The 13,929-nt window shown below is 42.5% G+C and overlaps 1 protein-coding gene across 1 annotated transcript; it reads left to right on the top strand.

The window, feature by feature from the left end:
• The first annotated feature begins 2,338 nt into the window (after positions 1 to 2,338).
• eif3s10 (eukaryotic translation initiation factor 3, subunit 10 (theta)) lies at positions 2,339 to 12,375 on the top strand. The gene is made up of 22 exons (XM_062401360.1): positions 2,339 to 2,509; positions 2,971 to 3,161; positions 3,245 to 3,381; positions 3,553 to 3,716; positions 4,123 to 4,322; positions 4,514 to 4,722; positions 4,802 to 4,973; positions 5,149 to 5,253; positions 5,407 to 5,505; positions 5,609 to 5,725; positions 5,857 to 6,042; positions 6,689 to 7,036; positions 7,143 to 7,247; positions 7,333 to 7,446; positions 7,553 to 7,675; positions 7,897 to 8,050; positions 8,732 to 8,913; positions 9,201 to 9,283; positions 9,375 to 9,922; positions 10,733 to 10,862; positions 10,965 to 11,209; positions 11,554 to 12,375. The coding sequence occupies exons 1-22, from the start codon at positions 2,461 to 2,463 to the stop codon at positions 11,706 to 11,708; spliced, it is 3,816 nt and encodes a 1,271-aa protein (XP_062257344.1). The 5' UTR covers positions 2,339 to 2,460; the 3' UTR covers positions 11,709 to 12,375.
• The last annotated feature ends 1,554 nt before the right edge of the window (positions 12,376 to 13,929 follow it).

Genomic DNA, 13,929 nt, shown 5'->3' with positions numbered 1-13,929 from the left:
ACAACAAAGTCCATAAATTACTTTGTATATGTGTGTACATATTTATATTTATATATATTTGTGTGTGGGGTGGTTATCCAGCTCATTTTGGGCTGTTATAAATTCCTTAGTGCTAGTAGCGCCCCCTGCTAATAACACTGTGAATACTGCTACTACTACTACAACTACTACTACTACTACTACTACTACCACTAATAATAATAATAATAATAATAATAATAATAATAATAATAGTAACAATAATAATAACAATAATAATAATAATAATGATTATGATCATGACTACTAATAATAACGATAAGTACATTTAGAAGGAGAGTGGTATGTTCTGAAAATTTCAATCCTAAGCAAATTATGGGGTAGTAGTAATGATGATAATGGAATGGTGATTGAAGAATTAATGGAGATCAAATAAAGGTGTGGAACATAATTTTGAGAACATGAGAACAGGCACAGAGCCAGCTATAGACCTCACTTTAGTGTCAGATTCATTGACTTTAGTTAATAATAGGATAATAAAACAAGATCGAATTCAATGTCAATGGATGAGATTATTTACAGCAGCACTACAGGTAGAAATGGAAGAAATGCCTGTAGATATGAGAAGGACTCAGCTTGCACTAAATAATTTGGCTAATTTACAGGGACACAGTAAAGAACACCCAACACAGGACACTTTAAAACCTTGTTGGGAATAGGAGAAAGATAATAAGCTTTGGATGGACAGTGGCACAGAGAGCAACAGTATTAAAGTAGAATGAATCTTTATTTGGCGTACAGAACACATTATAGAATAAAAACACAGTAATTGTCTAATTATTCCTTGCAGTTTAGTCAAACCATAAGCTTTTATTTTATATTAGCTCTTATAATTGTCTATTTGGACCTTTAATTCGAATAATGAACAAAAATATCCACCCAGTCTCAAGTTTGACTTGAGAACAAGTCTTCATATACTAGAAGAAATGGAGGTCTAAAGCAGAATTGGCTCTCAGCTGAGTAGAACAAGTTGTGAAAAAGCAGGATAAAATACGCAGTCTGATACGGAAGCAGCCAAATTATTTTGAGATAGATTTGATGAGGTTTAAGTTACTTCTCTTGTTTCCATTGTGAAAAAACGATATTGCCCCAAGTTTTAGAGCTTTAAAAGTCTAGACATACCAATTACCACTGAACGTGTTAATGGTATTTTGAGGGTAGATGTCTATCTCACGTTCTGAGTCAAGACCACTGGAAACAAGGTATACACTCCAACGGTAAAAATGTGATCAATGTTGCTTTAAAAGGGTTTTGGTGTGATCTTGCAGTTACACATTAGTTAAGCATGAGATTGACACTTTACGTGGGTTACCTGAATGCATCACTAACAGTGCTCATACGGGAACTTTGGACACCTAGAGCTGCCAGGTTTGTTGAAACCCCCCATTTGGGAAGCGTTAGTTTTGGGGAATGCGTGTTAATTTCATTAAATTTCAGTATATGGTCAAACATTTATTCAGGACTATCCTCTAGGATATGACTTATCAGAATAGTCATAAATATCTTATTTACTACAAACTTTATTTATTTATTGATAGGATTTTAATCAACCAACCATGATCACATATCAGTGAGTTACAGATACTGTTATAAGCAAAGATGAATAATACATATGTGTATTATAAAGTTTAGGATTATCCATAATACAGATGTGACCATTCACCAGTGGCTGTTGTGAGGTACACAAGTCTGTAGCTGAGTGCAGTAGAGTAAGTGCTTATGAATTGTTTTATGTGTAGCAAATAGGGCTGGTCAATAAGGCCAAGATAAACAATTTCATATCAGTCAATATTGATAACATTTAAAGGCTGATATTTGCTCCTGAGTGGGGGTTGTGGTTTTAAACTCTTCGTTAGGAGCACAGAATAAAAAACACTTGATAAAAAATCACTTTATAAATCTTTTGCTCCAGTCTATATCTATAAAGATATTTACTCCTCACTGTTATAGGCTTTTGTCATTCTGCAGCAGATACAATTTACACTGCAGTTATTATTGATATTGTTTATTGCTCAGTTGTGGAAGCAAATATCAATAAGAAACATCAACAACTTTAGGAACAACCAGTTTAAGATACGATTTGCACAAACACCCACAGATCCCCCCACAAATCACCAACAAAAACCACGATGCCCAAGTTGACAAGTTTGCATGTTGAGCTTTTATAATAAATGAAATAACCACACCACCTCATGAACTTCTTTTCCTGAAATTGTTTCTCAGACCGATCCACATTTCTCCAGCTCATGATAGGGGGACAGCGACCGACGCATCTGGCAACCCTAGCTCGGCCGTTCACGAGGTTCTTCCTTTCTCAGCCAGCGCCGTTGAGGGGAGTGAGTGCGTGGCCTGGATGGCCCGGTGAAATTGGTCCAAATACTCGAGTCAGTCCATTTGGAGTTTCACTAGAACGCCGCAAACATGCCGGCGTATTTCCAGCGGCCGGAGAATGCTCTCAAACGAGCAAACGGTAAGCGGAGAGGCGGCCTCGCTTTCCACGGAGATCACACACTCATGCTAACTCAGCTAGCCGCCATTAGCCGAGTTCACCTCTCTAATGCCTCGTCGCTGTAAGGCTGCGGCGTAGTAAGCTAGGCTAACTGCTAGTGCTACTGCTAGCATGAATGGCGGGGAAGCCATGTCTCTTTCATGCAGCTAGCCTCAGTTTTAAGCTAGCCGGCGTGGCCGTCTGTGTAGCTTCGACTAATCTTATCAACCATAAGCGGTAGACACACAGGTTTCTATGATAGCATTAACACTAATGTCCACTCTGAACGTGACCGATTGTTACCTTCTGTCAAATAAGCAGCACATTGAACACCGAGCATCATCACAGGCCCGACCGTCAACCACCTTGTTGGGGTTGTACCATATGTCAGAGGCATTTTATGTTGCATCACTGACTTGTGTCATTATGATCTGTTTCTCCAGAGTTTCTTGAGGTTGGCAAGAAGCAGCCAGCCTTGGATGTTTTATACGATGTCATCAAGAGCAAGAAACATCGAACATGGCAGAAGATCCACGAGCCCATCATGCTCAAGTACCTGGAGCTCTGCGTGGATCTTCGCAAGAGCCACCTGGCCAAAGAGGGTCTCTACCAGTACAAGAACATCTGCCAGCAGGTGTGTGATGGTTGTACAGGTTGGGTAGTTTCATGCACCAGAGTCGTTCAGGGTTGAAGTGGAATCTCTCTCTCTGCCTTCAGGTGAACATCAAGTCTCTGGAGGATGTGGTCAGGGCTTACCTGAAGCTGGCGGAGGAGAAGACTGAGACGGCGAAGGGGGAGTCCCAGCAGATGGTCCTGGACATTGAGGATCTGGACAACATCCAGACCCCAGAAAGGTGAGGGTCGGGTCGTGCAGGAATCAGCCTGCCGCTAGTCTCTCCACTCGGGTTGCTTAGACAGATTTCTAATTTAGAATTGTTGAATGACAGTTTGTCAATCTCACCAGATCTTTACGGTTGTGTTACAGCTATGATGCGTTATTAAAGTTGAGTGTGCTTTGACTTCAGTGTGCTCCTGAGCGCTGTGAGCGGAGAGGACACTCAGGATCGTACTGATCGCCTGCTGCTCACTCCCTGGGTGAAGTTTCTGTGGGAGTCCTACCGCCAGTGCCTGGACCTACTCCGAAATAATTCCAAGGTGGAGAGGCTGTACCATGACATCGCCCAGCAAGGTAGTGACATAAACCGAACATCTCACCAATTACATTTAGCTATAATTTAATCTCGTATTGTCTAGGTGTAGCGTAATGTTTTTCAAAGTGGCATAAAAGATTCTGTCTACAAAATATTTGATAGTTTCTGGTGCCATATCTGTAAATGTTACTGAACGGCTTAAATATCTGCAGTACATGGAAGTGGCCTCATGTTTAAAATGATCAACACTATCCCCTCAGTCGGAAAGAAGATAATTCATCTTTGTTATTGTCCAATTAGCAAATTCAATGTAAATGTGCCTTTCTATATTCACTTTATTTTGAAGGTCAAGATTATATCAATCAATTAATTAATTATAACTAATTACTTGCTGAATGTTGCATTCTAAATGCTATTAATAATATCTGATCCTCTTTTCTGCAGCATTCAAGTTCTGCCTTCAGTACACCCGCAAAGCTGAGTTTCGCAAGCTGTGTGACAACCTGCGTATGCATCTGGGGCAGATCCAGCGCCACCATAACCAGAGCACTGCCATCAACCTGAACAACCCTGAAAGCCAGTCCATGCACCTGGAGACTCGCCTGGTGCAGCTGGACAGTGCCATAAGCATGGAGCTCTGGCAGGTCTGTCCTAACACTGAGTCCTTAAATGGGTTACACAAACTGTCCATACATAATTATGTTTAGTAATGCAAAACATGTATTGTATGACTTTAAGAATAACTTAAAACATGTGATCTACTCCGCTGTACTAAAATTGGTGTTAACTGGGCAAAGTGATATTTGTACTGATAGAATGTTGTTTCTATTTCCAGGAAGCCTTCAAAGCTGTTGAAGACATCCATGGCCTGTTTGCTCTTTCCAAGAAGCCTCCCAAGCCTCAGCTGATGGCCAACTACTACAACAAGGTGTCAACTGTGTTCTGGAAATCTGGAAATGCTCTTTTCCACGCCTGCACCCTTCACCGCCTCTATCACCTGTCCAGGGAGATGCGTAAAAATCTGACCCAAGATGAGATGCAGAGGTATCTTATCATTATCTCTAGAGAAGTGCACATGTTTACTGTAAAGATCAAATGGTTATATCAAACTTTTCCCCTTCAGGATGTCCACCAGAGTCCTCCTGGCCACACTGTCCATCCCCATCACCCCTGAGCGCACTGACATTGCTCGGCTCTTGGACATGGATGGCATCATTGTTGAGAAACAGCGCAGGTTGGCCACGCTCCTGGGTCTCCAGTCTCCACCAACCCGCCAGAGCCTCATCAATGACATGGTACATTATGTGATTTAGGTTCTGTTGGTTAGTGCCCCGGAGCACTTTGATATTTGACTTTTGAGAATTCTTTAGGATAGTCTGTCAAGCTTTTCACATTTTACTTTATAAAACTGCTCATAAATATTTTATTATAGATGTTTAACAAATGTCTGTTTTTATCTTTTCATACTAGGTGAGATTCAACTTGCTACAGTACATTGTACCTGATGTGAAAGAACTTTACAACTGGCTGGAGGTAGACTTCCATCCTCTGAAATTGAGTGGGAGAGTCACCAAGGTAAAGAATGTAGCAGCATCTGTCACATAAGCCTGTATATAATGAAAATATACTGCCCAGCTTTTTAGTTATTGTTGCCGTTTACATGGTCATTAAAGTGAATGTAATGTAGCTACTTGTTTCATCATAATTTAACACTTACTGTCCCTCTAGGTATTGAACTGGGTGAAAGACCAGGCTGAGAAGGAGGCTGATCTGCAACAGTATGTTCCTCACCTGCAGAACAACACCATCCTCAGGCTCCTGCAGCAGGTATTTATCCTTTTTATTTTATTTTTCATCAATTCTGGAACACCTAGTAAAATCTACATTTCAATGAGAGTGATCGCTCATTATTCTGCATCCATTATTTTAGGTTGCACAGATCTATCAAAGCATTGAGTTCAGCCGTCTGGCCACCCTGGTTCCGTTTGTGGACGCCTTTCAGCTGGAGCGCTCCATTGTGGATGCTGCTCGCCATTGTGATCTGCAGGTAAGGCCAACATCAGGAAACACTAATGCATTTTGGAACCATTATTACTATTTGTAGACCAGCAAAAGTGTTATTACTAATAATGATCAATTTTTAACCTTACGAATCTAACGTTATATTTTGTGTCTCAGGTTCGAATAGACCACACCTCTCGTACTCTGAGCTTTGGGTCAGACCTTAACTACTCAACCAAAGAAGACGCTCCTGTTGGCCCGTTCCTGCAGAACATGCCTTCCGCGCAGATCAGGAACCAGCTGACAGCCATGTCTTCTTCTCTGGCCAAGGCCATCCAGGTCATTAAGCCTGCCTCCCTCCTGGTAAGTCTGCCTCTTATACCCTTTTAGACTAAATCATTTTTTAACCCTAAAAGACTAATTTCCACATGGCAGTATTTTGACTTTAAGGCTTTTCTGTGTTGCATTTAAAGTAACAAATGTGTCATGGGTAAATAAATACGGTTAGAAAGCAGCATGGAGGCATGGTTACTATTTAAAAATATATTTTACTTCAGTCCCTTAAAGCTTATTGCAGACTGAGCAATATTCAAGTGCTGCTGGAAATGAGATGCATGGAATTCATGGCTGATGGGCCATCAAGCATTTATGACCTGTATAATGCATGTCAAAGCATCTTGCAGGAATGTGGGCATTCCAAAACTGCTGGGTGTGTTGATCCCTCAGTGGTAATCAGAGCTGTAGCTGATAAATACCGGTGACTACTGCAAAGTCATGAGACCTAAGAATTAATGCCATCTGTACCATTACCCACAGAAGACAAAGCCAGGTGTTAGTGGGTCTTTTGTCCAGTGTGAAAGGGCCTTTTTCTGAGCTCATGTATAGATGCACAGTGACTAGTCAGTCTCCAACATTAACTTTAAACATACAGGCATGTATCCACATGTGGTAGTTGGGTCCCTTTTTTAGTACAGTACCATGGCTTCATTCTTGTTTTTGCCCTTTTCAGCAAGAGCGTGAGGAGAACAGCCAGCTGGCAATTGCTGCTTACCTGAAAAATGGACGTAAGGATCACCAGCGCATCCTGGCTCGCAGACAGACCATTGAAGAGCGTAAGGAGAAGCTGGAGAGCCTGAACATCCAGCGTGAAAAGGAGGAACTGGAACAGCGGGAAGCTGAGATGCAGAAAGTCCGAAAGGCTGAAGAGGAGCGTCTCCGCCAGGAGGCCAAAGAGAGAGAGAAGGAGCGCATCATGCAGGAGCATGAGCAGATCAAAAAGAAAACTGTCCGTGAACGACTGGAGCAGATCAAGAAGACTGAACTTGGGGCCAAGGCTTTCAAAGACATTGATATTGAGGTAAAACGTAGTGAAAGTAAACTGAATTAAGATGAACTCCATGTGTCAGAAATGGGTCAGTTCGATATTGAATTTAAATCATGAGAATAACAAATTTGTTTTACAGGACCTGGAGGAGCTGGATCCTGACTTCATCATGGCAAAACAGGTGGAGCAGCTGGAGAAGGAGAAGAGGGAACTCCAAGAGCGTCTGAAGAACCAGGAGAAGAAGGTAACTGAGTGAGATATCCCTCCATCACAGGTGTCCAGTATCTCATATTCACTTATTTAATGAATTTGACTCTTTTTCCCTCCAGATTGACTACTTTGAGAGAGCAAAACGCCTCGAGGAGATTCCTCTAATCAAACAAGCTTATGAGGAGCAGCGTATCAAGGACATGGAACTGTGGGAGCTCCAGGAGGAGGAGAGGGTAGGTTGAAAAAAAGACCTGTCTTGTCAATCATTTTACAAATTTGAATCTAGGAAATTCAACACTTTCAAATTCCAGAATGTAATAATTTTGCATTTTGTTGTAGATCAGTAACATGAAAGTTGAACGGGAGAAGGCTCTGGAGCACAAAAACCGCATGTCCAGGATGATGGAGGACAAAGAGAGCTTTTTGTCTAAAATAACTGATGCCAGGAGCTTCATTTATGAGGTAATTCAATTTAACTTCATTTGTGTTGCCAAATCAGAACTTCCATTATCCTAAGGCCCTTTAGAGTGAGGTACCGACCCAACATTATAGAGATAACCCCAAGAGCCAAATACAGCTTTGACCCGTTGGGTTGAGAGGAGAGTCCATTCAGTCATTTCACAAGGCTATGCTGACAAATTGTGATATAAGCAGTGCTCTAATGTTCACTTCTGTCTTTCAAGGAAAAACTCGAAACTTTCCAGAAGCGTTTGTTGGAGGAGAGGAAGAAGCGTCTGGAAGAGAGGAAGAGGCAGCGCAAAGAAGACAGGCGTAATACTTACTACCGCGACAAAGAGGAAGAGGAACAGCGTATCCATGAGGAGTCTCTCAAGAAAGGTAAAACATCTCTGTTTGCACATCTGCATGGCGACAAGGAAACTTGTCACAATAAAGGAATGGTGGAGTTGCATGGTCAACAGGAAACGGACGCTTACAAAGAGATGAAAAAGAAGGAAACTGCTAGAAGTGGGCAGTTGTGGTTGATTGGTTGTATTGAGTTTTTGTCAAAATAACATTTTCATTTTGCCAGTCACATACATGGTAACTGAAGCAGTCATAACAAAGTGTATAAACAGACTTAGATAAAGGTTTCAATCAGGAAATTGTTGGTCAACTTGAATCATTAGTTGCTTTCAGACATACACTGATTCCCGAGGGCTTCCTGAGTTTCTGCTGGGTGTTTTTCCTGGCCCCATATTATAAAGTCTGCAGAAACTCAAGAGGAGCTGATATGAGAACACAGGAGGAGCTCCTTAGCAGAATTCAGGATTTGTTGCTGCTGTGAATCCGTCTGAATGGAGAATCTCCTACTACGTTATATATATGTTAAAATGGAAAACTCCGGAGACAGTCCCGACCCAGTTCCTCCACAGGTCGTGTTTGAAAACAGCTTTTGAAAAAATATTCTGATTGTGCGAGCAAGTGTGTGTGGCATCTTACTGTTTAATATCTGCAAAGAGTGTACCAAGTTAATGTAGTTTGAACAAGCCTCAATTTATTTTTCTATTTTTGTTACAGAGCGAGAAGAACGTGAACGCGTGGAAAATGAGGCACGAGAGGAGGAGGACAGGGAGTACCAGGAGAAACTGCGCAAACTTGAAGAGCAGGAACGTAAGCAGCGTGCTCGTCAGCAGGAGATCGAGGAGCGGGAGCGCCGTCGTGACGAGGAGAAGAAGACTCCAACAGAGGAGAGAACCAAGGTACAAATGAGCTTTATTTTTAACTGATGGGTGAGCTGACAGTTGGATGCAAATATGTTGAAAATCACAATGATTTTTTTTTTTCTGCATTCTGAAATACTAAACCAGATATCGGCTGAATTCCCAGATTAACAAGTTACTCAAATGGGAGGGAGGGAAGAGTAATGTTGCACATTTATACTGAGTGATGTGTAACAGTGCCTTGTCGAAAGGATAAATTAGGTTGAATAAAAAGTTTGTGTTCCCGGTTTGACAACCCAATGCGTCTTTATGTTTTGCTCCAACAGGATTGGGGTGGTGAAAAGGAGGAGGGATGGAGGAGGCGTGGAGAAGGAGGTGACTCAGAATGGCGCCGTGCTGTGCCTGACAGGTTTGTGTTGGTAACTCATCTTATATCTAATTGTTTCCATTTATCCAAGAAGAGCTACTCTAATTTTACTTCTCCTCACTCTTCCTCTTAGGGAGCGGACACAGGAAGGCCAAGATGAAGAGAGCGAGGACAAGCGAGTTGAAGCTCCCCGCAGGGTCTTAGATGAGAGGGCACCCCGTCGTGAGGAGGATCGTCCAGTACGCAGAGGATTTGATGAGGATCGTCCTGCACGCAGAGGGTTTGATGAAGATCGTCCTGTACGCAGGGGCTTTGATGACGATCGTCCTGTACGCAGAGGCTTTGATGACGATCGTCCTGTACGCAGAGGCTTCGATGATGATCGTCCCGCACGCAGAGCCTTTGATGATGATCGTCCCGTACGCAGAGGTTTTGATGATGATCGTCCTGCACGCAGAGGTTTCGACGATGACCGTGGGGCCAGGCGTGGCTTTGACGATGATCGCGGTCCTCGCAGAGGCATGGAGGACTCAAGGGCTCCCAGGCGTGGGGCTGATGATGATTGGGGCCCCAGAAGAGGAGGAGGAGGAGATGAGGATGGAGCTGGAAGGAGAGGCATGGATGAGGGGCCGCGTCGCGGTGGTGAAGATCCCAAAGCATGGAAACCCCTAGGTAGAGCTGGTAAGTCTGCAGCTTATAAGTGACTAATGTGTTACATTGATCAGTAAGGGTGTTCCGATCAGGATTTTTGATCACAGGCTCCATGGCCCAGATTGTGCCTGATTAACATGCGTCTTGGGTGATCCAAGTGACCACTTGTGTCCGATTTCTCTTCCATGCTCTATGTAAATTAGCACTTCAACTTTTTTTTGTTTTATTCAGCACCACATTAAGCTCCTGTACCATCCTGTGTCCCTCTCACGTATTCCACCTGCGCTTTCAGCAGCTGCTGGAGTGACGCTGTGGTGGATTTTTTAATTGAACTAAATGAGTAGGACACACACTTAAACTTTCTCTGACTGTTGGAAAATGATATATTTTCACATCACAGATAGATGACGAGGAAAGTCGTTGATACCAGAGAAAAAATAAATGCGTTCTGTTTGCCCCACACATCGCTGTCCTGCCGGGCTGTGACAGGCTCTCACCCGGGACTCGCACACAGTGGACCGCAGTAGAGGAGGTTATACAACCCGATCAGACACACCACTCATGATAGAATTCCCAGCCCAATATACAAATAAGTCACCCTGGTTGCTAAGAAAAATCTGTTTAAGAAAAAAACCAACACTACTGAGCCAACACACAGTCACAAACCTAACCTGATCAGCTCCTCTGATAAGCGTTTATAGAGCACAGCGATTAGGTAACATTGGCCAATACGATCTGTGGCTGATCAATCGCACAACCCCTTATTTATCAGTGGACTAGTCAGAATATGTGTTGATGTGTAGATGTAATGTTTACCAGGACACTGTACCCATGTCTCAGCGGCAGGTGGATGGCGTGAGAGGGAGAAGGCCCGAGAGGACAGCTGGGGACCTCCCCGTGATGATGCCCAAGGTGCTGGAGAAGAGGCCGTAGAAGAGGAAAGCTCCAAAGACCGTCCTCCTCCACAAAGGTGGGCCTGACAGAAAACCTGTGTTGACAATATTTGTAAAAAATTTTATAAATACAGAGGTGTTTCTTTTCAGCTGTTAGTGATGTGTCACTGTATTTACAGAGAGGAAAGTGTCTGGAGGAGACCAGGTATTGAGGAGGGAGGAGGCGGCGGCGGAGCCGGCTGGAGAGATTCTCGAAAGGAGGACACCGGCCGGGTTGAGCGCATTGAGCGTGTTGAACGAGTCGAGCGGGTCGAGCGTGTTGAACGGGTCGAGCGTGTTGAACGAGTTGATCGCGAGGACCGCCGTGATAGAGACCGCCAGGATGACCGTGAACAAAGAGCCCCACCATCCAGCCAGGATGAAGGTAAAGAGCTGGATTGAGGGATACAAAAATGTTTGTGGAGTTAATGACATGCAGCTTATGGCTGAACAAACCCGAAGAGACTCCTCTAAACTTGTAATTATCCTGATTGCCTCCAAATAGATTCATCAGGTTATCAAATAGAATAAACTCCCTTAAGTGGATGGTTCCTTTCATTTAGCACTCCTGTCTAACAAAAATAATTTGGTACCCTGTAGTGATGTATTCAGCCAGCAGGGGTCGATGTTGATGCACGTACCCATTCAAACACTGGACTAATACACATTTTCTAACCTCAGTTATATTCTGGAACCAACATTAACAAATGATTATCTTTGTATCTTTAGGAAGCTCATGGCGTCGTGGAGGTGAAGAAAAGAAGGTGGAGAGGGACCGTCCCACAGAGGACCCAGAACAAGAACCTGGTGATGCTGACAAAGATATCCCTCGTCGCATCAAGAATGAGACAGATGATGATGGGTGGACCACTGTCCGCCGCTGAGCAACAGTTTTTCCATCTCTTTGGCTCATTTCATGATAAATTGTTTTGGAAAACAAATTTAATTACCCAGTTATAGCCACAGTGGTGAATCAACGGCTACAAGCTTCAGATATTCATGTGTGTTATTCCTTTGGATGAAATATTTGTAGAAGGTAGTTTTCCCGGGATTGTTTCCTTTTATTTTGAATTTCAGTTGTTCTGACAGAGGCTCTCCACCACTTCAAAAACGTCAGCTAATGAACTTCTGTGCACTTAGGCCTCATGCATATATATCTAAACATGACTGCCCCTAGTGGTTAGGAGTGTTCTTACCTAATATGAGAAGAGAAGCTGATCCAACTGAAAACCAATTTTCAACTTCCAATGCAAACTCAGTCTATCACCAAATGCCTCTTTTAAACAACTAACCTTTGCGTAAACATTGTTATGACAAAGATACAACACTTAAAAATACTAACAGTCATCAGCCTCACTGATATCTTTTCTTCCTGTTTCAGATTCTTCATGACCTAGCGGAATTTGCCATTTAGATGCGTTTGCTTCAGTTTTCAATTGGTCTCGCTCAATATCCTGTGTGCGCTTCTATCTTGCTGCAATTGATAACATACCAGGTTGCATGTGTACAGATGAAGCCTTTATTAATAAAGATGTTTGCTCACCACCTACAGTTTGTTTTCATCTAGTCTGATACTTGCTTTGTACATTAGATGTATATTCAGTTGCTTCAAACAGTGAGGTCGCAAACATTGCTGGGTGTGAGGGAATCACTGACATGCATCTGGGGGGAAGGAACTGATATTACTATTTTACATAATACTGTTTATTGTAAGCATAAATACTAACTGGTGCCGCTATTAGTAATAGCATAACTTCAACTGTGGGTATCACTTATTTTCATTATAACAACCGGACTGACAGGGCTTAATATTGAAAGTGAACTGTTCCTGGGGGCTCTCTGTCTCTTCTCTCCCCTCTTTCCCACCCACCTCTCCTCTCTACCCCATGTCTTTTCTCACTCCTACCAGTAGATGCTAAGGCCAACATGGAGTCAGGTTCTGTAACGACTCTTGTTAAAAGTGTTACCACTGTTGCCGAGCATTAGTTCATTGTGGGAACTGGGGTTTCTCTATAACAATATATAGACCATGAGAAACGTCACATTGTAAAGTGCCTGGAGATAATGTATTGATTAGCCTGTGTCAGTTATTTGTTTCAAAACCCAAGAAGTAGACTGCATTAAGATGTCATTGCAGCTCCTTCTACAAACTTTACTAGTGTCTAGTGATGCGGGTGAATTATAAGGTATTAATAGTGGACAATTGAAGTGATGAAGACTTGCCACTGAAACAGTCTGAGATCCTGTGCCAGCCCTAACGTCTACACGGTGCAACCACCAGTGCAAGTCCGCTGTTGTTAATTTTGTTGGAAACTTGCTGGATCTCTGCTATCCAGCAACTCGAGGCTCTGAGCGCAGCGATGGGACGGCTTTAACGCGCTACCATGATGCAACCACCAGAGGTCCTTACAGCACCGTGGAGAGGCCTCTAACGCCTCCGTGTCACAGCGTGGTAGTTCGTGTCAGTGACCAGCAGTGAAGACAATGTCAAACTACAAAAAATATTAACACGCAGCCAGGAGTCATGTACCGTCTACAAACCAGTGTCATACTGCTGGGTAATAAGGGTTAGGGTTATATCACGCAGACAAAATTATTTCCCCTTGAAAAACGTGTATGGTTTAAATTCATCTTCTGTGGCCCTACATATAGACACGAAGTACTAAAAAGTATAATACAAATATAACTGTGGATCAGGGTAAGACACGGAGATATTGTAATTAGACAATATCACACAATATTAGCTCTATTTTACTTAACATATTAAGCAAGTTAAAATAAAACTCCCAGTGATTCCTCTCAGTGTTGATAACTTTTTTAAATGTCAGATCGGTAGTGTTGCGTGTAGTACCGCTGGTGATGCTCCGGACTGCTTCACTGTTTGGTTTGTATTTTATTTACTAGAGCCCAAACAATTCAATCTAGAGCCTTAAACTACCCGCAGAAATTAAGCCTAGTGGAGCGCGCATTGACAAATATACATCCTGCATTACACGTAAACGACAGTAGCAACTATGTAATATTAATAATAATCATCCTAATCATAATAATAATAATAATAATAATAATAATAATAATAATCCTACAGTTATATATATATATATT

This window comes from Platichthys flesus, chromosome 12, assembly GCF_949316205.1.
Source record: "Platichthys flesus chromosome 12, fPlaFle2.1, whole genome shotgun sequence".
Lineage (NCBI taxonomy): Eukaryota > Metazoa > Chordata > Actinopteri > Pleuronectiformes > Pleuronectidae > Platichthys > Platichthys flesus.
The sequence above is the reverse complement of the archived record's forward strand: the minus strand, read 5'-3'. Positions and strand labels throughout refer to the sequence as shown.